At 38.0% G+C, this 26,647-nt stretch overlaps 1 protein-coding gene across 3 annotated transcripts in view; it reads right to left on the bottom strand.

Moving 5' to 3' along the window:
* The window catches only part of EPHA6 (EPH receptor A6), a 519,060-nt gene that overhangs the window by 93,337 nt on the left and 399,076 nt on the right, over positions 1-26,647 (bottom strand). For all 3 annotated transcript variants that reach the window (XM_059816426.1, XM_059816418.1, XM_059816431.1), the window contains 3 exons: positions 25,998-26,068; positions 20,509-20,634; positions 11,307-11,492 (listed from right to left, as the gene is read on the bottom strand). In XM_059816426.1, coding sequence (XP_059672409.1) covers positions 11,307-11,492; positions 20,509-20,634; positions 25,998-26,068 — 383 coding nt within the window. The remainder of the gene's footprint in view (positions 1-11,306; positions 11,493-20,508; positions 20,635-25,997; positions 26,069-26,647) is intronic.

Raw genomic sequence — 26,647 nt, forward strand, 5'->3', positions numbered from 1 at the left:
ATTAGCTATGCTTGTTAATTACCTCTTTGTGGATATCAGTGTATTCAGAGGATTTTCTCTCAAGCTCAAAGACCACTTGGTGTTAAGAGTGAATGCCATGAGGTAAAACCTCTTTCATCTGATCTTCCTTGTGCTAGTTTTGGCAACAGTGATTCTGGCAAGACAAATATTGGGCAGTCAGTGTTTAAATAGGCCATGAAGTCACATTTTTCAATTCTTATAAAAGCATTCACTGAAAATTGGAAGTAAATTGCCAATATTATCTAAACCAGCAAAACACTGTTTGTATGCTGAAGAATGTACTCAACTACAGCTGAGAGGAAAAAAGAAGAAAAAGGAAAGAGTGGAGACTCATTTCCAAAGTGCTTAAGTTATTATCAGTCTAGGGAGAAATTAACAAGTTTTGGTTGTTTCAGGAAGAAAGGAAATCAATTATGTGAATTCTACAAACTACAGTACAGTAGTTTGTTTCAAATTTCTACTATTATGAAAATTCTGTACTATGCTTCTCTAGACAAAATAATGAAGTCATTATCAGCTAAACTTATTTACTTTCAAATTTTATTCAGTAGAAATTACCTTATTAAAGTTTAGTAGAAAAATTACACTATTTACCGATTGATGTAGTCATGAATCTATTCTGGAATGTCAGACTGAATACATTTGCCTCTTAAAATGTGTTTACAGTGTTGTCATTAGTGTTTTGTGCTTATATTAAGAACATACTTAAACTGAATTCTCTGTAAACTCACACCATCTAATTATGGTGTTTTTAAAAAATATATATTTTTTTCCACATTGCTTCTCTCTTTCAATTGTGTCCCCCCCTTAACAGTTTTATCATCTAGCCCTAATTTATAAGCAGTGCCAACGCTATGTTTATCTGTGAAGAACTGTAAGATTTAAGAAGCAGCATTTTTTGCAAACTGTATTTCCAACCAAAACTTCAAAAGTCTGGAATGGATCCCAGACAGTTTGCATCTAAATTATTTATTCATCTGGAACCTGAACTATGTATGTATTAAGAATCAGAAAGATAACTATAGTCTGTGAAATGGATACAGCAAGACTCACAGTAGAGAGGAAGTAAAGAATGGAATTTGGAGGTCAAGAATATACAAAGAACATAGTGATGGGCTGAGTGAATAGATTCTGAATAAACAGTTTACAGATGAAAACTCTATTAAAATGATGGCATTACTTTGTGTGGATGTTGAGGATACTGCTAGAAGAATGGTAGAAGCAGAAATAGTTTAGCTGCCTTGGTGGGAGCTGCAATGCTGAGTGAGAGCAGGAAGCAAAATGCGTGGAGGTGTGTTCACTGCAAACCTCTGTCATTAAAGTTCTCACTTGCTCTCCAGAGCCGAACACAGAAAACACATGGCACTTTTCAACAGACTATAACTCAAACAAGTCTGAACAGATTTTCTTTGCATAATATGACTGTTCTGCTTCCAAATTCCAAAGATTTCTCACTAATCACTGAAAATGGTTACTTTCAGCAGCTTTTACTTCTGTACACTGGAAAATTAATCTGTAGTGGGAAGCATGTCCCAACTGGCAACATTCTATACAAGTGCTTTGTTTCCTACATGAGGAGGATGTGTCTGGTTTGAGATAAAGAGAAACTCTTCCTTACTCAAAGAAACCTATCTGCAGTTTGCTAAACCAAACTGGCATTACCTCCTTCTCAAGAAGTTCCTTTCTTTCCTCTTCTGCTCTCTTTCTGTCGCATCCAAAGCATTACAACTATAGTTGTTTATAGCAATCCTTGCTTTAGAAAGAAGATGATGTAAATAACCAAAGGTTTCTTTTCCTCACATCCAACTGTCATGTTTCCAAAAAATACAATATCAGATCATTTATATAAGAAAATTACCAATCCATATTTTAATTCTTTTTCTTCATATGAATCTGCTGTTAAAGATATCTCAAGCTTGTTGCCTTCCATTAGAAATTTAGGTATGAGCCTTTAAGCTGTAGTAAAGTTCACAATACAACCTCTTGAGGCAGAGGTTTATACAATAAAGCAAGCGTGACATCTGGACAACCACTATCATAATTACCTGCTGAACTAGTAGTTCCCTAGGTCTGATGGTGTTTCTATTTTGGGGTGACAGGAGATTGATAACAAGGCTCTTTCTTACCCTAGCTCAGGTAAATCTAAAGACCATAACTTGTCCTTAGGTATTAACCTGTACCATATTGCTGGCATTCCCCCTTCAACTAATTACTGATGTTGGTCTTGCATGTTCTGTTTCATCACAAATTCGGCAAAGTGAACTGGTAGGCCTAAGCAACATAGAATAAGAAAAACTTATTATTTCATTCCTTACTCACATGCTTGCAAACGAGTGTAAAATTTAAAGAGATGTGAACTAGAGAAGGGGTACAGCTTTTCTGGAACAGTTTTAATGACTCAAACATTAATCAGTCAATCAAAGTTCAAGCATACAAGCTGATCTATTTAACTTTGCATATTAGGTGAATTAAGGTATGTGTACACAATGCATTCTCTTGTTTCTTCGGTTAAGGCTTTAATTCAGACAGCTGGTATCTAGAACCTGGCAGCATAAGATGGTTGAAAGTGCTAACACCAATACTATTGGTCCATAAATACTGCCAGTATATCCCATATGAGAAAGCACAGGTAACTGTGCTCTATTTTTGGTAGTGACAGAGACATTTACATCAGTTTTAAAAAGTTATTTAAGGATCTCAAAAGAAGTGTAGCCAGCAGGTCGAGGGAGCTGATTCTGCCCCTCTCTTCTGCTCTGGTGAGATCCCACCTGGAGTATTGTGTCCATCTCTGGAGTCCTCAGCACAGGAAAGACATGGACCTGTTGGAGTGGGTACAGAGGAGGGCCACAAAAATCATCAGAGGGATGGAACACCTCTCCTATGAGGACAAGGTGAGAGAGTTGGGGTTGTTCAGCCTGGAGAAGAGAAGGCTCTGAGGAGACTTTTGCATGTGGTAATGACAAATTGATTTCCAGATCATTCCTTTACTGCTGATCTGCATATGTTTTTATAATAACAAAAAGACAGTTATAAGAGTTGCAAGTATCAAGACTTACACCAGTTTCAATTTTACTTGATCAAGTTATGCCTCATGAAGTTTACCACAACACAATACATTAAAAAGGAAAAGGGACTCAGTCAGACTAACTTCATTTCTTAGAACCAGAAAAAATAATTAAAACATTTGCAAATACTTAGAAGATGGCAGTGTGGTAAGTAACAACCTGCACACATTTCTCAAGAGCAGATACCATGCGAGCCGAATTTCTGCCTGTGACAAATAGGTCGCACAGATAGCGGAGTTACAGTAACGTTATATACACATATCCCAAAACGGTCACAGTCAAGACAGTGCACTATGCTTTCCTGTTCTGATGTAACTACTGCACAGTCAGGGTAATAACAGCTGGGAAACTGTCCTCAGTGGTTCACTGTCAACCTGGAAAGATACAAATAGTATTGTCCAGGGCTTTTGCTACTGTTCTGTTTTCTCCTGTATGACTGGGATGCTGGAACTGAGAGTGTGTTTCTAAATCTGAGAAAGACACCAAAGTGGAAGGAGCTCTTGGAGATTAGGTTCAGAAGGCAAAATGACTTGGCACGCTAGGGAAAGGTGTGAGAAAACATAGAACAAAATTCTGTGAAGGCAAAGCAGATCAATGGAGTAGGCAGTAAACAACCACACAAATACATCCTGGAGGAAAGACTAGACAGTCAGCTGTTTCACAGAGGAGGGTCATAACAAATCAAAATAAAACCCAACAGCGGTTGTAATTGAAAACCATGCATATTTCAAGATGAGTAACACAGTTCACATTTAAAATAATTCCTTCCTGCTTAATAGAGGAAGGTAAGGCTCAGCAGCCACTGTATCCACTTTTGAAAGCCATACTTTAAAAAAGATATGAATTGACTGTAAAGAGTCCAAAGAAAAGCATTAAGAAAGACCAAAGGTCTAGCAAACATACCATGAAGAAAGACTTGACAGAACCTGGGTGATTTACCGAAGACAGTAGAGACATTATAATGGTCTACAAATGTAAAATAGCGCTGCAAAGAGGAAAGGCACAAACTGTTCCAACACAAACTGGAAAAGAGTTAATGGCCTTAAGGTGCAGTAAAAAAAAAAAAAGCAATTTAATACTATGAAGGTTAAGTATGAGGATAGTTAAACACTCAACAGACTGCCCAGGGAAGCTGTGGAATCTTCACCGGGAGAGGTTTCTGACAATAGGATAGGCAAACATCTATCCAGACTAGTTTAAATATAATTGATTCTGCCTTGGGGCAGGAAGACGGACAAGATGACCTCTCAGTGTCCTTCACAGCCCAATGCTGTATATACTGTGGATTACAAGAGAATGATTTATTGTTGAAAAATAGTACAAAGTTAAGCATTTATTTAATTTGCCTTTTAAAAGGACACAACCCTGCTTCAATTTTGAGAGTACTGTGATATTTAACAATTAGGTTGAAGCTTACCAAGTAATGCTTCTGATATAATCTGACTTTGCTAGGCTCTAAAATACAGCAGAATCTCTCTTAGCTATCATTATCAATTATTCTCAAACTCAGCATGTCTTGATAGTAATTTCAGTGAGAGCACCTCAGTTCTCTGCAAAGATTTAGCAACAACAAAGTTGCAACAGGACTTTACCAATACCTGTATAAAGAGTAAGACATGAATGTACAGTTATTAAAATAGATCAGCCAAACACAGCTTGTGAATCAGGATTATTGATTGCTTTATATACACACTTTAACTCCCTCACTCCTTTACCTGTCAATTGCAGTTGCAATTGTCATGTATAATTGTTCTCCTCATTGCTCATATGGTTTTCCTGCACAGGCAACAGATCAGCCATGTTGTTGCAGCAAACCTGTCAGCAAAGTGCAATCTTGTCTCCCTCTGTTATTCATGAAATCTTCTGGTTACGGTCGGCCCCAACCCTTCATACATCACCTACACGCTATAACTATCTTGCCTTTTAACTTATTGTACCATATTCTTCTCTACTTTAATGGTGGAGGAAGAAATTGCATACTTTCTTCAGAAAATATATGGAAATGCAATCACTTGCAGTTAATAATTATGCTATTTATGCAAATTGATGACCACACTTTTCCTTAAAAAAAGAAAAAAAAATCTGGCCATTTCTTATCTACAAGACTTTATCTTTTTATGGCTGTTGGTAAGAATGATCTTTGTCACCTATTTTTCTACTAGAACCACATCTCACATCAAAAGCATATAAATATCTTTGAAAGTCAGGTCCTACATGTCTGAATACAGACATCTGAAGGCAAAGGATCCTGGAGAAAGTGAAATTCTGTTTCTCAGGTGTAACTTACAAAAGTAGAATTACAAGTTCAGTTATGTTATCATGGTCAGATTAAGCTGCTGCTAACAAGATGTTAGTTGTTTGACCATTTGACAATATGCTTTTTCTTCATTGCTTATCATCCTGTGACAGATGTTACAGCAGAGTTGACAGTTATAATATATAGCTTGCTATCTGCAAAACAAAAAAGCAGAACACAGAAATGTGACTGATTTGAACTTCAGGAAACTATAATGGCCCTTTAATTTTTGGAAAAAAAAATCTCAGATTGTAATGAATGAAAGAAAAATTTATTTCTTCCAGAGGTTTAAAAGCTACTTTCTTTTAAGTATGTGTTATTCAGGAGAATCAAATATTGTGTATTCTTAATTTTTGACAGCAACCTTCAACAAATGGAATGCATGGTAGTTTGTATGTGTTATCTGAAATACCCACACGCATGCATGCATGTGTAAAAATAACTCAGTACTATCAACATTAATTACGTTCTTTGAATACCAGTTCATGAAGGGTAACCTGTTTTGCAAGAAGGCTTTAGCTACTTAAGTTTTGTCTGTGTTACAGCAGTCATGTCCACAGCTCTAACTTTCAACTCTTTATCTTGGATGATATTTTAATAAATTGATCTAGTAAATTTGGCTAACAGTGCAGGTGGTGGTTGTGGTTTTTACGTTAATTTGCTAGCCACAGCAACACTGAATTCAGTAACGTGTTGTGGTATTTATCTACGAAACATGATACAAAGGAAAATAAAGACAGTGAGCCAAATTTAAATCTACAGCTCCACTTACTGAACAATTTATAACACAACTGAAATTCTGCTGTTTTGTGTATCATATGTGCACAGCTACAATATGCTTCATCAGACAAATTCAGCTTTATGCCTAATGCCATGTGAAGCCCATTGGCTAATATGACACACATGTAGTCTCTCCACCACTCTGTGTCACAGTGGATTGTCCGTAAGCAGAATGGAAGATATTCAGGGATGAATAATGTCTTCATACCCTGCCGTATATCTGTGTTGCATAAGGCAGGTGTAAGTACGTGCCAGTGCAAGGGGTGGGTTCAAAAGGTGGGTCTGAAGCCATTTTGGCCTCCAACAAGTACATCTGTGCCTGGAGATGCCTTCAGTGATGTACTGAGATTACTGACAGAAGTAAATGTCAAGATTTGAAATTAGTTACATTCTAGGTTATAAACAATACTATAATGCTAACATGGAATTTATTAACATCGTATGTTTTCTGTTGGCCCTAAAGGTTTTACTTTTCAGAAATCAATGATAAATACTGTAATGTAGGTCACATTTGTTTGGTGTATAATCATAATCATATTTTGTAAGCTATCATGGTGTAGCTTACTTCAGGTAGTCACAACTTAACTCTTAAAAGGTCAACATTTAAACTTTGCACAATCACATTTCTTGGGAGTACAATTTCACCATCCATGACCAAGGTAAGAATGTTACAAACGCTGCCACAAAATTTCCTCAATCATTTTGCATAACAGCCAAGTATACAATGCTGTGTATAATAAACATATGTACTGCAAAATATGTCACCTTCCAAAATGAAATCTGAACTCCATTTAACAGTCTCAACCTGTTAACAGGTTGGAGAAAAGGGCAACATTAGATTCATTACGCTAAGGGCTCAAAGGCCTAGAACACAATATCTTAGCTGAAAAAAATAATTCATTGTTATATCTCCTGCATTTTTGATAAATGAAAAATGGGTCAGATATGAAGAGCTACATACTGCAAATTGTAGTGAAAGAGGATCATGCTGCTGCTTTGCCTTCCTCATGGACAAGGCAAGGTACACTGACCTCAGGACTCTTCTTGCACTGAACAGGTTACATACAACAATTTAAAAAGAAACTCAATGATTAAAGCTTGGAATTTAATCTGCCAATTGACTGATTCAAGATTTCAGAATTGCGATAGCATTCACAATTTGAAAGTCACTAAAGCAAAACAATGAGGAGACAGTAAGGGAGTTGAAGGTGTCATTCCAAACCCAGACTTGAGGTTATGGGGATGTAAGCTTACACAGAACCAAAAATCTAGGTTCTGTCTTCATTCATTCTCCTTTTGTGAAGGGATTAATTTGAAAATTCTTCTGGAGAATAACAATATACAGAATGTTGTTAGAGAAAATGAATGCCTTAAAAAGATTCCTCTTGTACATGTGACAGGTGCAAATCCCCCAGTAGTCAAAGTTCAGAAATGGAAGCAATTCCTTAGAAATTAATTTTAACAATTGAAAGTTATTTGGGGTAAAGTCTGAGGGGGAGAGGAACAAACTAAGATTATGAATACAATACAGCCCTTGCATACATTGATATTTTGTACTGACACAGTATTACATAGTACTGACAAGGCTGGGCTTTAAACTATTGTGTAAGATACCATCAAGCTAAACTAACTATAGATTCTGGTTTGGCTAGTGTAACACCAATGATTTCTTCCACTATAGTTACAACACATTTTTTCATGTCTCTTGTAGATAGATATAGTTATGTTGGCAGGTGTTTGCTGTAAGCCTAGCTTTAGTTTACTTTACAGACTTCTCGTGGAAATTCTGCAACACTGACTTCAACACGATGTAGAAGTGGAAGACACATCTTACTTCTATATAGCCCAGATCTCAATGTTGGTTACGTATGTTTGTGCTGGAGAAAGAAGTTTTATTTTTCTTATACCTGTTTATGAAATAGCAGCAGCTTAGACAATGACATACAACTCGGCTGAGCGTGCCCTGACACACCCGAGAAGAGCTCCCAAAATTATCACTGTGCTAATATGACTTGAAAGGAAAATGTGGATGTTTTTATAAAGTGCCTAAGCATCTCTCATCAATTTGCAAGGCAATAAGCGGCCTTTTGTGGGAAACCATGCAAGGAATGGTGTCACTAAAACAAACAGGAATAAAGTTTCCCTTGTGACTTCTGATTAGCACCATAAGCGAACTATTGGGTCCAGATTCTGTGCTACGGTGTATTCACCTTGGTCCGGCAAATTGCCCTTGAAATGAACTCTCTGCTAACAGAAAGCTTGTGCTACAGCAACTGTTCTGCCTACTGCTCTCTGTGATTAGGGACTGCAGTTAGGACAAATGAGAAATGAGGCAATCAGAAAAGGGGATTAAAACTCTGTTTCAGACCTACTTGTGAGCAGGCTTAGTTTAGCATTTTTTCATCCTGTGCAGTACATATTCCACAGCAATTTTGAAAACAGTATCATTTAAAAGTTAACATCTGCTTAGCTGGTAGGACCAGATAAAAGCTCTCATTTGTAATGAACAGGCAGATTTGTTATTGCCCCAGTCAATAGCTATTGACTTGGTAGAGCACTTCTGCTTATTACAATCAAATCCTTTTTCTTCTTTGTTCAATAGTCAGTGACACTGTAATGGAAGGTACTGCTTACAAACTGATGCAATATATTATCAGCAACTGCTAGAAGTTAATGACTAATGGTTACAAAGAGGAAAGCATGTGCTAAGAACAGCATTACACATCTATTAATCAAATTTACAGCATCTGATCTGCCTTTATAGGTTGGTGGAACTGCAATGCACATCAGATAAATAGTTTCTGCTGTTATTAATCTAAGTTTTAACACAACACACCTTTTAATCATGCTATCATTACATAAATAATTTGGCTAGGACAAAGTTCTGTCTCACTTTTACAGCACACCTTTTAGTTACAGGAAATTTCTGTCCCGTGTTGGCTTATGCAATCCTAGATTTAGGATTTAGTGAAATGCAAGGCAACTGTTCTGCTCCCAACTGAAGCCATACCACAGATAGGGCAGTATAAATGCAAAGCCACATCCTAAAGATAAACTGGCAAAAGAGAAGCATAGCAGAGTGCGTGTGTCCCTTGCTCAGCCTGCCTCCTAGCTTCTTCTCTGCAGCAGAGCACAACTTTGTCCTTTACACTTTATAACTTGCACTTCCTATGCCTTAGGGTGAAATTTGTTGATAACTCATGTATTTTTTCATTCTGTAAATATTGCTGTATAATTGTTTTATTTTTTTTAAACCTGCCTGACCCAAAAATAATTTCTATCAACTTTCTCTACTTATTTTATGTCTGAGAGAGATGTATATTTTTATAGGACAGTGTGACTATAGCAGTAACATCTACTATTTTTATATTACCTCTAAGCGTACATTCCAAAAACAGTAATAGAGTTTGTTAATTCCGTAGAGAAAAGCAGAACGGCTAATGATGACTTCTTGACTTAAGGTTGCCTATAATCACTTTTCCTGTAGAATAGGAACAAATACTCTAATGTTGGAGCACTGATTTACCTGTTTGTTTCTGTTTTCTTAATGCAATCTTCATTTCTCTCTAGACTGATGATGATGAGACATTACAGAAAGAAAATTTATAAATATGGCAAAGATTAAACAATCATGCCATTGCCAAGTACATTATACTGTACTCTGTGTGCACCATCTAATTGGATTTAAACAATGTTCGTAAATCACAGCCATTAGCCTTTTTCAGAAATGAGACATACCCTGCTATATCCACCACATGGATCCTAGTCATACCTGTGATACTGGTGCATAAACTGCCCATGTTGGTGAAGACTGGTGGAATTTAATTGCCGCTATACTGCTCATTATGAAGCAAGGAGCTAAATTCAATTAAGTTCCTACATATTTAGATCTCTTGCCAAAGATCTCCAATGCTGCTCAGCTGGTATTAACTCGTGTTCTTGTTTGTTGTCAGCAGAGCAGTTACTGATGGGAGAGCAATGGAGGAAACTAAGCCATATCTTTCCAGAAGTCTGCAACGTAATGGATTATGTTAGTTTAGTAACGAAACATTCCTAAATAATAATGAATTTATCCTTGCAATACTGTGTGAAGAAAAAAAAAAGATCCTTTTCATCTTGATTTAGAACCACAGAGAGCCAGAGAGCCGTAAACCTATTGAAATTCCATTACAATGACATGAGTTCAGGAGCTATCATTTCCTCTTTGTTCTAGTACGTTGTGTTTTCCAAATATAGCTTTTGATATTGTAACAACGTGAAAACAGGAATAACATATTTATTGTATTTACTGTGACAGTAAGAGGACATCATTGTTTTATACACACAACACTTGATCTTTAAAAGAAAAATATAAGTATGGCAAATCAGCAAACAACGTGGCTGAGTTGAGGCAACGATTAATTTTGAGAAGAGTACACCTTATGAGTTTTTTAAAGCATTACTGCAAAAGTTGGCATTAAAGACATTACATACATGTAAATATGACTTTTACTTAATACTTAAATGATAACTAGATATTTCAGCATTTCAGAAGAGTCCATAACCCTGCTAAAAATGCTAGATTTCAGAGGTAAGGGATATCTCTTGGCAGCGGCAGTAGGTATAAAGAGTAAGACATTTCATAGATTATTCTGGAATTTTAGTGAATCATTTGCAAGTGTACAATAAGTTTAAAAGAGTTTACATTTTATTTCTTTAAAATAGGAAATTGATCTCTTCTGGTACCAAAATCAGTAAAACACAACCAAATAAAAAGTGAGTGCTTGTGGGAAAAGAAGACTAGAGCTGCTACCTGACACAATTATTTGACTTCATTGTCAACTCAGTTCCATTTACGGTTTTCTCTACTGTATTCCACTTGCCTTTAAGCAAACTCCGCAATGCTATTTCATAAGAACCTGTAAAGACTTTATTTGAATGAGGAGGATTTTTAGTAAAAAATAAAAATAAAACATTTCTAACTGAAAACAGATAGGCTATAAATTTGCTATTATGGTCCCAAACTCTGCAGTTTCTGCTGCACTTTATGATTTAGATAATTTCTGAGAATTGCAATCCATATTGAATGTGGAAGTAATGCTTAATTTTGATACTAAATTACATAAAATGAGAAAAACAACAAAAAGCTATTAATAGTAACTTACTTTTTGTAACAACTCCTTCAAGGCGAATTATATTCGGGTGATCAAATTGTCCCATGATACTAGCCTCTCTCAGGAAATCTCTTCTCTGCCTGTCCACATAGCCGCCTTTTAGAGTTTTAATTGCAACAGGTATCTCTCTTTTTCCTGGTGTCTTCAGACGTCCACTGCATACTTCTCCAAACTCACCTTAAATAGATAAAATATTTGTTAGATCATTCACAGTGTCTGAAGAACTACAATACAGTTTCTATTGCTGAACTTAAATGCCTTATTTTTCAAAATAACCTTCAATAGCTGTCTTTTTTAATAGTTCAGAGTTATTCGTAGTTGTCAGTGAAACAAGAACGCAAAAATATTCAAGAAACTCACATATCCCGTAGAAGTAGATGGAGAAATAACGGATGGGATATTCAAGTTCCCAAGTTTCATCACATCCCAGAAAAGCAAAATATTCAGCATTACTTCACAACAAATAATCACCTTTCCTTTGTGCCGCACCACGAGATGATGGGGACTTGTACTTTCACTGCAACAGCCAAATCATCTGCCCTCCACAGTGTGGTTCATCTTGCTTTACTGGCACTCTGAGACTGAACTTTGATATCAATATATTTGTGATATAACTGAGCATGCTATGAGGAAGGAATGTAATGACACTTAGAATTTAATTCTAATGATGACAAAATATCCATCTAAAAAATCTATTTATAGCAATATCTATCTATAGGGGTGTCATGCACTAAGACCTATATGAAAAGAAATGCCACGAGAATATCAGAATACCTGACTATCCTCCAATTGTAGAAAGCATTTAAAATGTACTTAATGCTTTATGCCCCAGAAAAGGACTGGCACATGATTTATCTAAATGGACTCAGACACCTATTTGAAATTAATTACATATTTCACTGTTCAGACAGCCAATGGCCAACAGTTTCAGCAAATCAGGACTGAGTTGCATAACGAGAGGAATCTCAAAGCTTGCTTCACCTGATTTTTTCCTGTGTATGTAAGGGCCTTTGAAGAATGCATGTCTCCTTGCATTCCCTTTACACATTTACTAATTAAGTTTGTATGGAAATCACAACTTTCCGTTGATCTTGAAGCCGCTCAAAAGTTATCAAAAGCCCCTACCAAACTCTGGATGCCTGCAGGTCAGTTTTCAATGGTTTGTCGTTCAGCAAATGAAAAACAATGTCCACAAAAATATTTCAAAGCACTTCTCAGTGCAGGGTACTTCCATATCAAAACTAAATTCTCTACCCCAGTCATTTTGGAATCGTAACTGTTGAAAAACAAAAACCAAGTCATAAACAATATATATTTAACTGGAGGAAATAATTTGTTAGACCCTCCATTAAGTGCTGTCTGAATTAGATTTCATTAAACTTTAAGGACAGAACAAAAGAAAACAAAATAAGAGAGCTCTATCCTGTAACAGCGTGTCTTCAGATATGAAGTGAGTCTAGAAGAAAGAGGCCTTAAAGACAGAAGCTTCACTTCAGAAAATTTTAACTCCCTGATGTTATAGGATTAGAATGGATATTGTCATACAACTTTTATTTTATTAGGTTCTGTCGCTTCCACTAAAATAAAAAAAGGTGGTTTTAGCCAATAAGATCCAGGCAGAGTGGAGGGATTAAAAAACCAGTTTCATAGGTTGTCTTTCACTTCAAAACAGAGGCATCATCAAGTGCAAGAGTACAATTAACAGATGCTGAACATAACCTCTGAATAAATTAGCAGCTTCTTAAAGAGCTAACAAAAGCCAAGTGTCCTAGGTCTTCTTTCTATGAAAAAACCCCATTTGTTTTATTTCAGGAAGCGTGTGCTTCCCTGAAGATGTGTGAGTATGTATGAAAATATATGTCATCAGACTAATGCTCTGGGAGTCTTTTGACAAAAGGGAAAGTTGGGTAGGGATTTTCCTGTATGATTTTGCCCCTTGAGCTCTTTTCTAAGATTTTATTTTCTTTTTTTTTTGTCTTTTTTTTTTTCTTTTTTTTCTTTTCTTTTCTGGCTCTCCTTAGAAGTTTGTTTGCCTGACTACTGCCACTGAAAAAGTAGTAGCTAATTCTGACTTCTAAAGTCCTACCATAAAACAAAGTCATGAAACCTGAATGTTTTGAAGGACATAGGGTATAACAATCTTCAATTCTGTGATACATCCAGCAGTGCTAGAATGCATCTCTAAAGCGATGACCTTATTGCATCTTACCGGCTTTTCAAACTTAAATGCCTAAAATGAGAAAAAATTCAGATTTCTTTCTCTTGATGAAACAGTGAAAAGCAAAAATTCTAGAGCCTTAATATCCACATTTTAAAAGAGATTTTGTGATCAATAAATCTGCAGAACTGCAAAATTTAATTTTTGAGAATCATTTGGAAAGCATAGGTTACGAATAAATCATTTTGCCATTATAAGATTATACAAGAGTACTACAACTTCAGAATTTCAGAAATAATGGCTTTCGTACCTCAGGGACTGTAAAGGGCTGTTCAAGTGTTTTGAAATGAATTAAACTGAAGGAGGCCAGTGAAGGACTTACATTCCCAAGATCTATTATCTGTACAACATCCAAAGCAACATCTTGTCTTCTCCCTGACCTATTTCTTTTCCCTGTTTTGGATGCATGATTTGTACAGGTAGGAAGAAATTTCACTCCCCTTGGATACTGGGATTGATAAACTGGTGAACATAAAGACTAACAGCAATTTTTTTTGTGATGTGATGTCAAACAGACAGTAAGTGATCATCAGCTCACGGAACAGACAGTTGCTACATTTAGAAACTTAAGGTATGTGTAATAACTTCTAGTTCTGGTTTAGACAAGATGGAGATCAATGGTATAATTTAAAGCATTGAACTATTTACACTGAGAAAGAGTTTGACAAGGTTTCATCCCAGAGTATTTTTTCTACACTTTCGTTCAGATAAAGAATTTCGAATGTTTTTAAAGTCGAAAGGGGAATATATGCAACAAAAGGGATTTTTAAAATCTAAGAATCTAACTCTCATTGCTCAAGTTTGAAGATAAACAAGACAAATGTTGACCCTGCAGCAGTAAAGGTTCATGACTGCATGTGTAATAAGTAGAAGCTAAGAGCCAGATGTCAATGAAGTCGACATCTTTCCTTGCTCCAGGGAAAAAGCTGGTGATAGCTAGAGAAAAAGATAGAGTTAATTGTCTGTTCAGTTTTAATAAAGTGTAAATAATCCCTGGTTTAATGATATAAACCCCACATGTCTTACTGTATTTTATACAAAAAGAAGCTAATTGAGCAGTCTAGAAACGTATCCTGTGCAAACCACACATCCTTTTTCTTATTCAGTCATTACATATGTGTTATTTAAAATGAAACAGGAATAGTCAGTCAATTCAAAGTCTGATATGCAGTCTGGTATTACTACATGGGATCAAAACAAATGTCTTGCAACACAGACAGTTGCTGTTGATAGAACTGAAAGGTCACAGCACCAAATACAGCTCAACTAATTTTCCCCAGTTTTAGTCATTAGACCTGTGGGAGAACTGGAAGAAGGTTTAGATTATAAAAAGAATATAGTGTATTCTCTGTGAAAAATCAAAGAGTTGGCCTCTTCCTTGAGTTTCAACATTTTAACAAAGAAAATAAAAGGATAATTGTAACTTTTAAGACAGACTTGACAAAGTACCTCTGGGAATTCCTTCCACGAAGAGGTGCTGAAGCCTTAAACCAAAGAGCAAGAAGTGACAGGGCAGAAAAAACTGTCATGGACAGGACAAAATCAAACGATATGGTAACATGTCAGTGGGTGCAGCAAGCTCTATATGAAGAGTGGCTGAAAGGGACCATCTGAAGAAAATCTACAGCAATGAATAGATGGCAAATTGTGGGAACTGGCAAAAAGGCACCCAGTGATCTTTGTAATGAACCAATGGGAGATCTCATAGAATATTTAATACTAGTGATAAAAAAACTTCTGCCAGAAGTTTTGAATCCAAGAATATACAGTATCAAATTAAACAATAGTAAAACTTTGTCATAAGTAGTGGGTAAAATAAAAGGGAACAGACTAACCAATTTCACCATTTAAACAGTAACTATTGCTAGAATGTGAACTTCATTGATACCTGTTTATTTGGTTGATATTACCATGAGAAACATAAGCTAAGCACTTACAAATAGGTTCTGTTTCACTTTTGGTATTGTAATCTGCTTGCTATTTTGAATATTTGATCAAACTGCAATTTCCATTTTGATTGTGAACTGTTTCCCCTACTGCCTTTACCCTCCACTTTGAACCAAGATATCATCAGAAGTTATTTGAAGACTAACAAAAGAGACCATTAACAGCTATTAACCTGGATAATCTTTCATTCAATCACAAGGTCTACAAAACAGTCTTTTTTTTTCAGATGAACCAGATGTAAGGTAGGAGATGATGGGAAGCCACTCAGGGGAAGTAACCTGATTACATATCCATCTTGAATCTGGATTTATGTGCAGATATTGTTACTTTAATGCAGTTCTCTCGCGTGCAGATATTGTTACTTTAATGCAGATCTCTTGCGTCTACACATGGAGTAAGTAGAACATGAATAATTTAGAAAGGACTTTGCAAAGTCTATATTTTACTTGCTTTATTTTCACCAAAGCACCAGAATGAAGGATAGTAATTCAGAGAGTTTGCAGATGTACTGGAACACCAAAAGCATGCCAGAGGGGAAGACTGGGAGAACTGAGATCAAAGTTTCAGTTAACTGGCTCCACAGAATATAGTGGCTGCGTTCAAAAACATCAGCTCAGTAAATGTCCACTAGGAGGACTTGAAAAAGGATTTTAACAAGAGATTGCACTAATTCATTTTTTCTCAAAGTAATCTCCTAAGCTCAGCATCCTTTCTTAAATTGTTGCTGTTTTGCATTTCCTATTATTACCTGCCTAATGAAATGAACTTGCAATTGGAATGTTTATTAAATCTACAACTAAATGCATAGACACTCTCTTTTTTTTTTTTTTTTGGCTATGATGTCTTCGTTGCAGTCCAAGTGTCATCTTGAACTTTGTAACTACTAAAGGCTATTTTCCAATCTGCTGTTACTGCTTGAAATCTTGCTACTTTTTCAATTTGACCATTTGTTGCCACCTTCTCTGAACCTGTTTTTAGTATCTGATGGAAAAACATCATTATGTGGAGCAGTCAGTGTGTAAGCAACAATTTTAGATATTTGCTCTCTTTTCTTACATCATGTAGTACTACCCTTACGTCACCAGTACTTGGCACCAAAGGAGCAGACCAAATTGTCTGTATAACATGGCTAAGAAATGATCGCAGAGAAATCCCAATGTCTTGTGCAGCATTCAGATGTACTTGTACAACAGAGCATAAGTAGGTAAATAACTCAGGGGTGCTTAGATTTTGCACTTCTAAGCAGAGACTGAAATATAGGACAGAAGTAGTAAATAGGAACTCTTTGTTTTTCAAGTCTATAGTGTATGTGCATCTGAGGTAAGTGAAGCCATTAGGAGATTTTAACTTTTAACAGTGCTGTAATCAGAAATGAGATGATCAATAGATTTAGTTGAAAATACTACTTCTGATTTGATCGTATCATCCTCAGATAGATTACTCAGCAGCAAATAATATAATGTACATTTCCAATTCACATCATCCAAGACTATAACTACTAAATACTTCAAAAGATAACTTGGGTCCAGAGTTAGGTAAGCTGAAAAAAGAAACCAGAAAAACATACTTGCCTTGAGTGTCAAAGCCATCTGCGCTGCAACTACTGAATTGTGAAGAGCTTTTGGACATGACTCTTTCCATTGAAAAACCAAATTGGAAATTGCTTTCAGGAAAAGATCAGTTTCAAAAATTTCTTGACTAGAAATGCTAGGAAAAAAATTTCAAATATTTGCAATGTTCCACTTTGACATTTTCAAAATGAAAACTTGAACGGAAATATTTTTTGTTTTGAAAAATTAAAGTTACAGAAATTCAAAATGAAAATAATTGATCAAAATAAAATGTTCAAACTAAACAAATTTAAGAAATGCATCTACTAATTCACTTCTTAAAAGATTTAATGGTTCATTTTGTAAAAATTTTTTTTGTTTCACTTAGGTGAAAATTGTAAACATATTTTAAAAGTAATTCTCCTAGGATAAGAACTCCATTTTATATCCGGTTGCAATCTTTAATACAGCATTAGAGAGAAGGCATAAAGCAAGTTTAATGATATGTTATGTCCCCTAGCAGCTATCAAAGAACTCTGTGAGAATTTGTACTCTCCGTGCCTCAGGCATGGTATATAACCTGTACCTTGTCTGCATGAAAATGGGTTTAAATTTCATTGCAACCAGTTTGCAAGTCCTGCTAGGCAAATATCTTTGAAGATGGCAGATTACTCAAGTAATTTCAGAAGATAAAAAAGATAAAAATAAAATATGTCAAAGCAGGCAAAAATTCACTCCCACGCATACAAGAAAAGGGAGAGAGAAGCTGACTAAAGAATTTTCATAAATGGATTAAGTTGAGAATAAGGACACAATTTTCATCTGAACTGAAATCAATAAGCTCAATCCTTGTCTGTCGTATTCAACTCCTTTGAAATCAGCAGTTATACCAGTGCTGAATGTAGTTCAATATGCTTTATAATCTAAGCCATCAATATCTATAGTATGTCTGAAGAAAAGGAAGAAATAAAAGAAATCAGATAGAATGTTTTCTGCAGAAGTCAGCCCTCTGGGGGCTCTCTCAAACTCGTAATTCCAATGGTGCACAGTGCCAGCTACGTATTATCTAGCTTAAGCAATCAGGTAAACTCTAAAGTACTCTAGTGATATGGACTGCAGCGTGAGACAGAATTTTCTCTCTTATTTTCAGGTTGATACTTTCTCTCCCCTGTTTGTTAACAGACCAGGTTTTATTTCTGTTATATTATTTGCATGACATTTTCTAGTGCGTAAAACACTGGAGACATTTCCATTGCTATCAGTGTAGTAACGTATCACTAAAGGAGGGATCTCAACTGAACAATACCTCTCCTTTCTCGAGTGACTAAGATATCTGAAACAAAGATAAAAAAGAAGGATCACAGTGCATTATGTCTTCTGATAGTAATTTCCTGACAATACTTGCTAGCATGAGTTCTTTGGTGGGCTCACTATGAGCAAATTAAAATATTTTTTTTTCCACTGAACGCCTTCTACAAGATGTAACTCTGATTTTTGCAGTGTGTTGTACTGTGAATTATTTTCTTTTTTTATTGATGGTATTAAAGTTAGAGAAAGTAAACAAGGTAAAAACCCCTGCATTTGTATGCTGGCATTTATTTAGTAAGTAATAAAACAGCATTGTCAAAGAAAGCCCAGAATGGATAGCTCAAAGATGGGCACTGGCATATGGAACATACTAATTATTGCTGCTGAAATAAAATTACAGTGAGGTGAAAACAAAACACCTGTGTAGTCAGTATTATAAGTACCTTTAAGACAGCAATTTACAAATCTCAGTCACTCTTAATATCTTAAGGACACAGAGAAACATCCATATGTGTAAACTGAAGACAAGTATTGTTTAATGTCTTTCACAGGAAGAAATTAAATTTCAGAGCTGGAATTAGAGCTCAGGATTCTGTTCCTATGTTCATCAAAATTTCTGACACAGACCCTTAGCTCTCTCACCTTCCCGTTCTGTTGGGGCTGAGAAATGATTAATGCTTTACAGCCATGGACAGTGTGTGGGTGACAACACAGAGAATGTAATGCACCACAGGAACTTCAGACGCTCCTTTTCAGTCTGTTTTTTGTTTTAATTTGTTTTAACTGTGAGAAATGTTGGTGGGCCTTCTGAACGACATGCTGGTCACAAGCCGTGCATTGAGATCCACTGGTGTGATAACATTGTAAGGCTGTTTTCTAGCCTTGTCTCTCTAAGTCCTCAGTAAACTACAACTGGGTAAAACAAAGAGCAAACAATCCCAGGACCTGATCAATAATGAAATACTATCTGCCCTAGAGAGTCAGAACACAAGTTACAAGAAATGGTTTTACAAGACTCTGATCTTTTCAAGTATCTCACTTTTGTTGCGTTAACCACAAAGGTGGGTTTTCTGTCACCATTGAGCTGCCACCAGGACCTCTAGTGAACTCTAGACAGCAGCCATGAGCCTTTACCCCTACAAAGGCTTTCCAAAAGTGAATGAGTGGGAACACTTGCACAGCACTTTCCTGAGTAGCAAAACCTGACAATTAAACCGAAGCTAAGACAAGGGGAAAACACGTAATGCACAGAATAGACATGCCTATAAACATAGCACAGTAGCAAAGGGTAAGATCCCTGAAAACACAAGGGGCATGTTATCTCCCTTAGAAAAAGAGGCCAATATACATACAGGATTAATGACCTTCTGAAACATTTTCAAACAGCTGTGAAATGGTCTCCATCCCCAATGAAATGTTCTCAACTGAAGGTAAACACCCATAGACAAGAACAGGGTCTGAAACAATTGTTCAGATGTAATTTCTCTCTGTCCCCACCACACACTTCGACACAGACAAACAGGGATGTAAGAGGAGAACCTGCAGCTATTTTTCCCATTCATCCTGCTTCCCAGCTCCACATCACCTTTTATACTGTCTACACCTTTTCATCAGAGCTTCCTCTTTCCCCTCTCTGCCTATGATCCTTCTCCTCACAGCTACAGGAAAGCCTGTCCCAAGCCAGCCTCTCCTTTTGCCCCTTGCACTCCTCCTATTTTCTGTTTGAGAATATATTTTGCTCAGTCTTCTATATTCTGATCTAATCTCCCCCTCGGTGACAGAGAATATGTGACACTACGGCAAATGCTGAGTGATGCAGTGTTTTGAGTACATCTGGAAAAAACAAGCAATGCCCTGCCCACCCCCCCCGCCCTGAAAAAACCCAAAACCCAACCCTACCCAAAAAATGGATAAAGCCTTAAAAAAGGTTTGGGATAAGCCTATCACATTGGGGAATCTGCCTCTCAAGAACTCCTTATTTGAATATACCCACATTTTGAACATTAGCCAAATACGATACCTCATGTACACCCTACTTGAGAGTGAATTGGTGCTATCAGAGAAATATGCCCACATTTTGTACTATACTTGACCACTTGCATTATCATGGTGACTTGAGAAAAGCAGCCTATCCATGCCTAGACATTTTTTAAAGTGAGTGTGCTTTTACCTGCCCCAATTACTCTCTCAATACGAATTCTTGAAGGATCTATCTCCTTTGCAAACTCATGGACAGCAAGAGATGGGTCTTCATATGTGTCTGGATCAATATATGTTTTGATTCCCGGGAAACGTACTGCAAAAAAGAGAGAATACTAGGAATCAAGCATTCTATGAGATTCACGCACTGTAACAATATGGTTTTCTCTTTTTTTTTTAATTGACTAGACAATTGAAAGGATTGGAAATAATATATTAAATCTTCCACATTTAAAGTTCCAGAACCCAACAGAAGAGGATAATGACCCAAAATTACTAATACTTGCTACTGATTTCACAGAAACCGACTGTAGCATGCACATGATTTGTCCCCATTTGCTGGCAGCACCAGGGCCTGGGCACAGACTTAAGTATTTCCTCTTATCCTTCAAGTGGCTTTTTTAGGTGAGGCTTCTGAGACATTAAAGAGCTGGGTGTTACAACTCCATAGACCGAGGATAAGCCTCTGCCAACCCAACACAAGCAAAAGCATTCCAAAGTACTGGCTGAAACTGTGAGCAAGGTCCTGCTCGACCCTGCTCAAATTTCCTGAGATGTTCTGGGTGACTGAAAGCATGGATACGTCTTCAGGATTGCTGCAGTGCATTGTTACATCAAACACCCTTTCAGCTTGCAGTGATAACTGATAAACAGTGTTAGTGTACAGAACGGAAGAAATGCACGTATTAGGTTCTCTGAACGTTACTTATACCTCTAGTTACTGTCATGTTTGCTAGCTACACAGGTCCCAGAGTTTATCCTGGCCCACAGGAACAAGAAGTCAAAGGTCTTTAGAAAACTCAGTCTTTGGTATTCAGCTGATAAGATGGTATCAAACTCTTAGGCTGTTTTGTCTCTGTCCCAGCTAAACACAAACATCTCCTGAGGTATAGCATTTTAGGCAGGAAAATTAAAAGGACAATGGACAATAAAGTTTTTGGAAAATTCTCCTTAGGACAAAATAACAGCCCTAGCTAAGTTTTAAGGAAAATGCTATTTTGGGTAAGATAAAGTACATTAGATTATTTTTTTTATTGTAAGCATTTCCTTTCCAAATGCTATTTAGTATTTTAGTCTGAAGAGGCTCCTTGGAGTCTCTGCACTTAGCTCACATCCTTAAGGAATGCTTCAAGTACAGCTGGTAAATCCGGAAAATGCAGCAAGTCACAAGAGAAAATACGAGCTCTGAGCTGGTCACTTGAAAGGGTGTCTACAGAGACACCAAGTGAAGGCTCAAAGATACAGGGAAAAGCAGATCCTGAAGACTAACAGTGATTACTGCCAAAGAAGTTTATATTCCTCTTTGGTGCTCCTCGGGCAATTTAGGCAATCTGTCCTTTACTTTGGAAACAGTGCTTTCTAATTCACCCCTTTCATTTATGGGTGGAAGGCTGAACATTCCTTTTGCCAAACAGGTCCAATCTTTGAGCTCCTTTTCTCTGAGGATGGGTCCTGGAGGACTGTGCTGCTTTGTTCTCTTCTGATCAGCTTGAACAACCAGATAGCCAGGTGCAAGACGAGAACAAAAATATCCAAATCCATTTACAAGGCTTTGATAATTTCTGTCTGCTTCCATGGAGATGGCCGTGGCAATAGTGGATTGGTGCCAGATTGCTTTGGCAGGCTCCAGCAAGCCATGATTTTCTGGCATGGCTAATATCCCTCGTGTTCTTGAGTATGGCATGTCCAAAAACTTATGTTGTTTCTCTTGGACTATCTGGATGGGAATTTTTTTAGGCTGCTGCCATGTGGTGATTAAGTTCTGGAAAACTTTCAATTCATTAACAGAAGTTGATGGAGATAATGCATCAACTTATCAGGATAAGAGGAGGGTACTGCAGCTGGGTCCAGAGGATCTCTTTTAAAAGAATTGAGTACCTCTCAGCCTTCTTCCTCTTATCACTTAGTAGTTGAGTCTAAAGTAGCTCATTATCTGATGAGCCTAAATGCATTAGGTGAAGAACACATGTTCAAGACAAATGAATGTGGCTGGGCTTCATTAAGTGGTGTGCAACAGCCATTTGGACCACTGCTGAGAGAGTACACACACAACACAGAAATGGGGAGGACACCAGACATCATGGCATGTCATATTATCAGCAAGATCATGGACCCCTGTCTAACTCCATTCAAAGAGTTTATTTCCTGAAATCTCTCTCTGACTCACACCAAGCTCCCAAGGGAGAGAGGAAGGATGAACAGGAGATGGTTTTCTTCTGCACACAGCAGAAGCATAGATGTAAAGCGTGGACATGACAAATCTGGGAGCAGGAATGGGCCACTGCAGGTTTTGCAGCAGAGCTTTTTTTTAAACAGCTTCAGCCAGTCTAGGAGAGGTCACCCTTATACTGATCCCAGCAGAGGCTGTGCAGCCCCACATATTGTTTCAGGTTGACATTCTGGATACCAAATCTATAGGTAGTCAGCAGTCAGATAAAGACTTTGTGCTCCTAGCACGAAGGAGGTACTTCTTATGGAGGTGCTGAGAGCTCAGTGTAAAGGAGGGAGTATTGTTGGCAATACAGTCTTAGCTGCTGGGTAAATCACAGTAATCCCTCTTTATCCTTGGTTCTATGGAGCACATACATGAGTGGAGACTTGCCCCCTCAAGTCTGGTGCTGAGATAACTGCAAATGAATGAAAAGCCTCTGAGATGAAGGTTTGTGTCAACATGAAATACAGTCATCATTTACACTGGCCTGAAAGACACTGAGTGAGGCTTTTCTCAAATTCAGTCATGGTCTCGGAGGCATATGTCAAACTCTCCAGCAGGAAGGTTTTTGTCTTTTTTCCTTTCTGACCATGTTTGGAAACAAATGACAAACAAATCTTCCTAGGAAGTGTGCTTTATGGGGAAATGTCCCCTTTTCCTTGACAGAAAGAGCCACTTGGCTGGATAAAGTGGTGTCTCCTGAAAAAAGATTTTACTTCTGGTGACCGGCCGCCAGCTGGATTTCTGTCTTGATCATAGTGTTTCCAGGGATGTTATCAAAAATGACAAAAAAACCCAACTTAATACCATTTGTATAACACCCTTTGAATAAATAAAAACTTTAAATAGCTACTTTAACATAAAACACTGAGGCTAGTAATTTAAACTAAGTAGCTAAACCAAACTAAATAAACTAATACACTGCCCACGAGAGATTGCCAGGATTTTCTCTCACTGTAGCAATCAGTGAGCAGGAACATGAAGGAGGGCAACCCATCCCACTTTTTATTTCTTGGATGGCTGGAAGTGTAGAACCCTAAAGCCAAAGAGAACTGGATACAAACAAGGAACATAGTCACCAAGAGAGGAATTTTGAGGCAGGAATTCAATATGGTCCAGACCAGTTGAGAATTCAAAGAAATAGACCTGAAAAACTGGTAATTATTATTAATAGAATACCAAAAAACCTTATTAACTAGAGTGAATTCAGTGAGATTATTCAAGAGGACATATCAAGAGATTATTCAGGAGGATCTCCATCCTCTACTGGATGCGGCGGGGAACATTGTCACGAAGGATGAGGAAAAGGCTGAGGTACTTAATGCCTTCTTTGCCTCAGTCTTTAACAGCCACACCAGGTATCCTCAGGGTATCCATCTCCCTGAGCTGGATGACAGGGATGGAGAGCAAAATAGGCTCCCCATGATCCAGGAGGAAGCAGTTAACGACCTGCTATGCCACCTGGACACGCACAAGTCTATGGGGCCTGATGGCATCCACCCAAGGGTGCTGAGGGAGCTTGCGGAGGAGCTTGCCAAGCCGCTCTCCATCATTTATCAACAGTCCTGGTCAACGGGGGAGGTCCCGGATGACTGGAGGCTTGCCAACGTGACGCCCATCTACAAGAAGGGTCGGAAGGAGGATCCGGGGAACTACAGGCCTGTCAGCCTGACCTCGGTGCCGGGGAAGGTTATGGAGAGGCTCATCTTGAGGGCGCTCACGGGACACGTGCAGGATAACCAAGGGATCAGGCCCAGCCAGCACGGATTCATGAAAGGCAGGTCCTGCTTGACCAACCTGATCTCCTTCTATGACCAGGTGACCCACCTAGTGGACGAGGGGAAGGCTGTCGATGTTGTCTACCTGGACTTCAGCAAAGCCTTTGACACTGTTCCCCACAGTATTCTCCTGGAGAAGCTGGCGGCCCGTGGTTTAGACAGGTACACTCTTCGCTGGGTAAAAAACTGGCTGGACGGCCGAGCCCAGAGAGTTGTAGTGAATGGGGTGAAATCCAGCTGGCGGCCGGTCACAAGCGGAGTCCCCCAGGGCTCAGTTTTGGGACCGGTCTTGTTTAATGTCTTTATTGATGATCTGGATGAGGGGATAGAGTGCACCCTCAGCAAGTTTGCAGACGACACCAAGTTGGGAAGGAGTGTTGATCTGCTCGAGGGCAGGAAGGCTCTGCAGAGGGATCTGGACAGGCTGGATCGATGGGCTGAGGCCAACCGGATGAAGTTCAATAAGGCCAAGTGCCGAGTTCTACACTTTGGCCACAACAACCCCAGGCAACGCTACAGGCTTGGGGATGAGTGGCTGGAAAGCTCCCCCGCAGAAAAGGACCTGGGGGTGTTGATTGACAGCCGGCTGAATATGAGCCAGCAGTGTGCCCAGGTGGCCAAGAAGGCCAACGGCATCCTGGCTTGTATCAGAAATGGTGTGGCCAGCAGGAGCAGGGAGGTGATCATGCCTCTGTACTCGGCGCTGGTGAGGCCGCACCTCGAATACTGTGTTCAGTTTTGGGCCCCTCACTACAAAAAAGACATTGAGGTGCTGGAGCGTGTCCAGAGAAGGGCGACGAAGCTGGTGAGGGGTCTGGAACACAAGTCTGATGAGGAGCGGCTGAGGGAGCTGGGGTTGTTTAGCCTGGAGAAGAGGAGGCTGAGGGGAGACCTTATCGCTCTCTACAATTACCTGAAAGGGGGTTGCAGAGAGGTGGGTGTTGGTCTCTTCTCCCAAGTGACTAGTGACAGGACTAGAGGAAATGGCCTCAAGTTGCGCCAGGGGAGGTTCAGGCTAGATATTAGGAAAAAGTTCTTTACTGAGAGAGTAGTGAAACATTGGAATAGGCTGCCCAGGGAGGTGGTAGAGTCACCCTCCCTGGAGGTATTCAAGGAGCGCGTGGATGTGGCATTGTGGGATGTAGCTTGATGGGCATGGTGCTGTGTGGTGTTGGGTGGGTTGGTTTTTGGTGTGTTGTGGTTTGTTGTTGTTGTGTGGTTTGGGTTTTTTTTTTTTTTTTTTTTTTTTTAGGTTGGACTTGATGATCTTACAGGTCTTTTCCAACCTTAGTGATTCTGTGATTCTGTGACATACAAATAAAAATAAACGTCCTTGATGGTGCAGACAATAAGGAACTATTCAAATGGCCAGATTAAAACATCAAGGGCAAAAGCTGTACAGAAAACAATGAACATTCTTCTTTTAAAACATGATATAGATATTATGCAACACAGTGTTGAACTACTTACAATGTCCATTTTGCAAATGAGCCCTTCTTTTCTCTTCAGATTTCATTTTGGCCTTTATGTACCATTGGCACCTTTTAAGAAAAACAAGTGAGGTTTTAATTAAAATACTTGTCATGCATAAAATAAATGTACATTAAGTTTTATCTGTACTTTTATGAAAGCCAAAATCTTTGCATTTGGAATATATATTTAGTTCTGAATCTAAAGAGAGAAATATGCATGAAGAACTACAAACAGATTAGATACAAATACAAATAAATCATGGTTGAATGATTAGTATATAAATGACTACTTCAGTTCCTTTGATGCAATACTTCATTTCCAAGTTTGACTCCTTCAAAGAATCCTGATACTTTAATAAATTATTACTTCCCTGCATTCTTGTTTTCATGCATTGGTTTGTGCTGCTAATTAAACCTTATCCTATCAACTTTAACACCCAGTGGGTCAAAAAAGCTCACATTTTCTTCATAAGATAATAGTTTCTATGACTTTACCATGTATCATGAAAAAAGAAAATATTTTTTCACATCAGGACCACTTTTTTTTTTTTCTGAGTAGCTCTGTGCAGTCTGAGCCAGGCACTGACTTACTATTTCTTCTAAGATAGCAGCTGTCATATGGGATAAACAATACATAGCCTGCTATGT

This window comes from Gavia stellata, chromosome 1 (genome assembly GCF_030936135.1).
Source record: "Gavia stellata isolate bGavSte3 chromosome 1, bGavSte3.hap2, whole genome shotgun sequence".
NCBI lineage: Eukaryota > Metazoa > Chordata > Aves > Gaviiformes > Gaviidae > Gavia > Gavia stellata.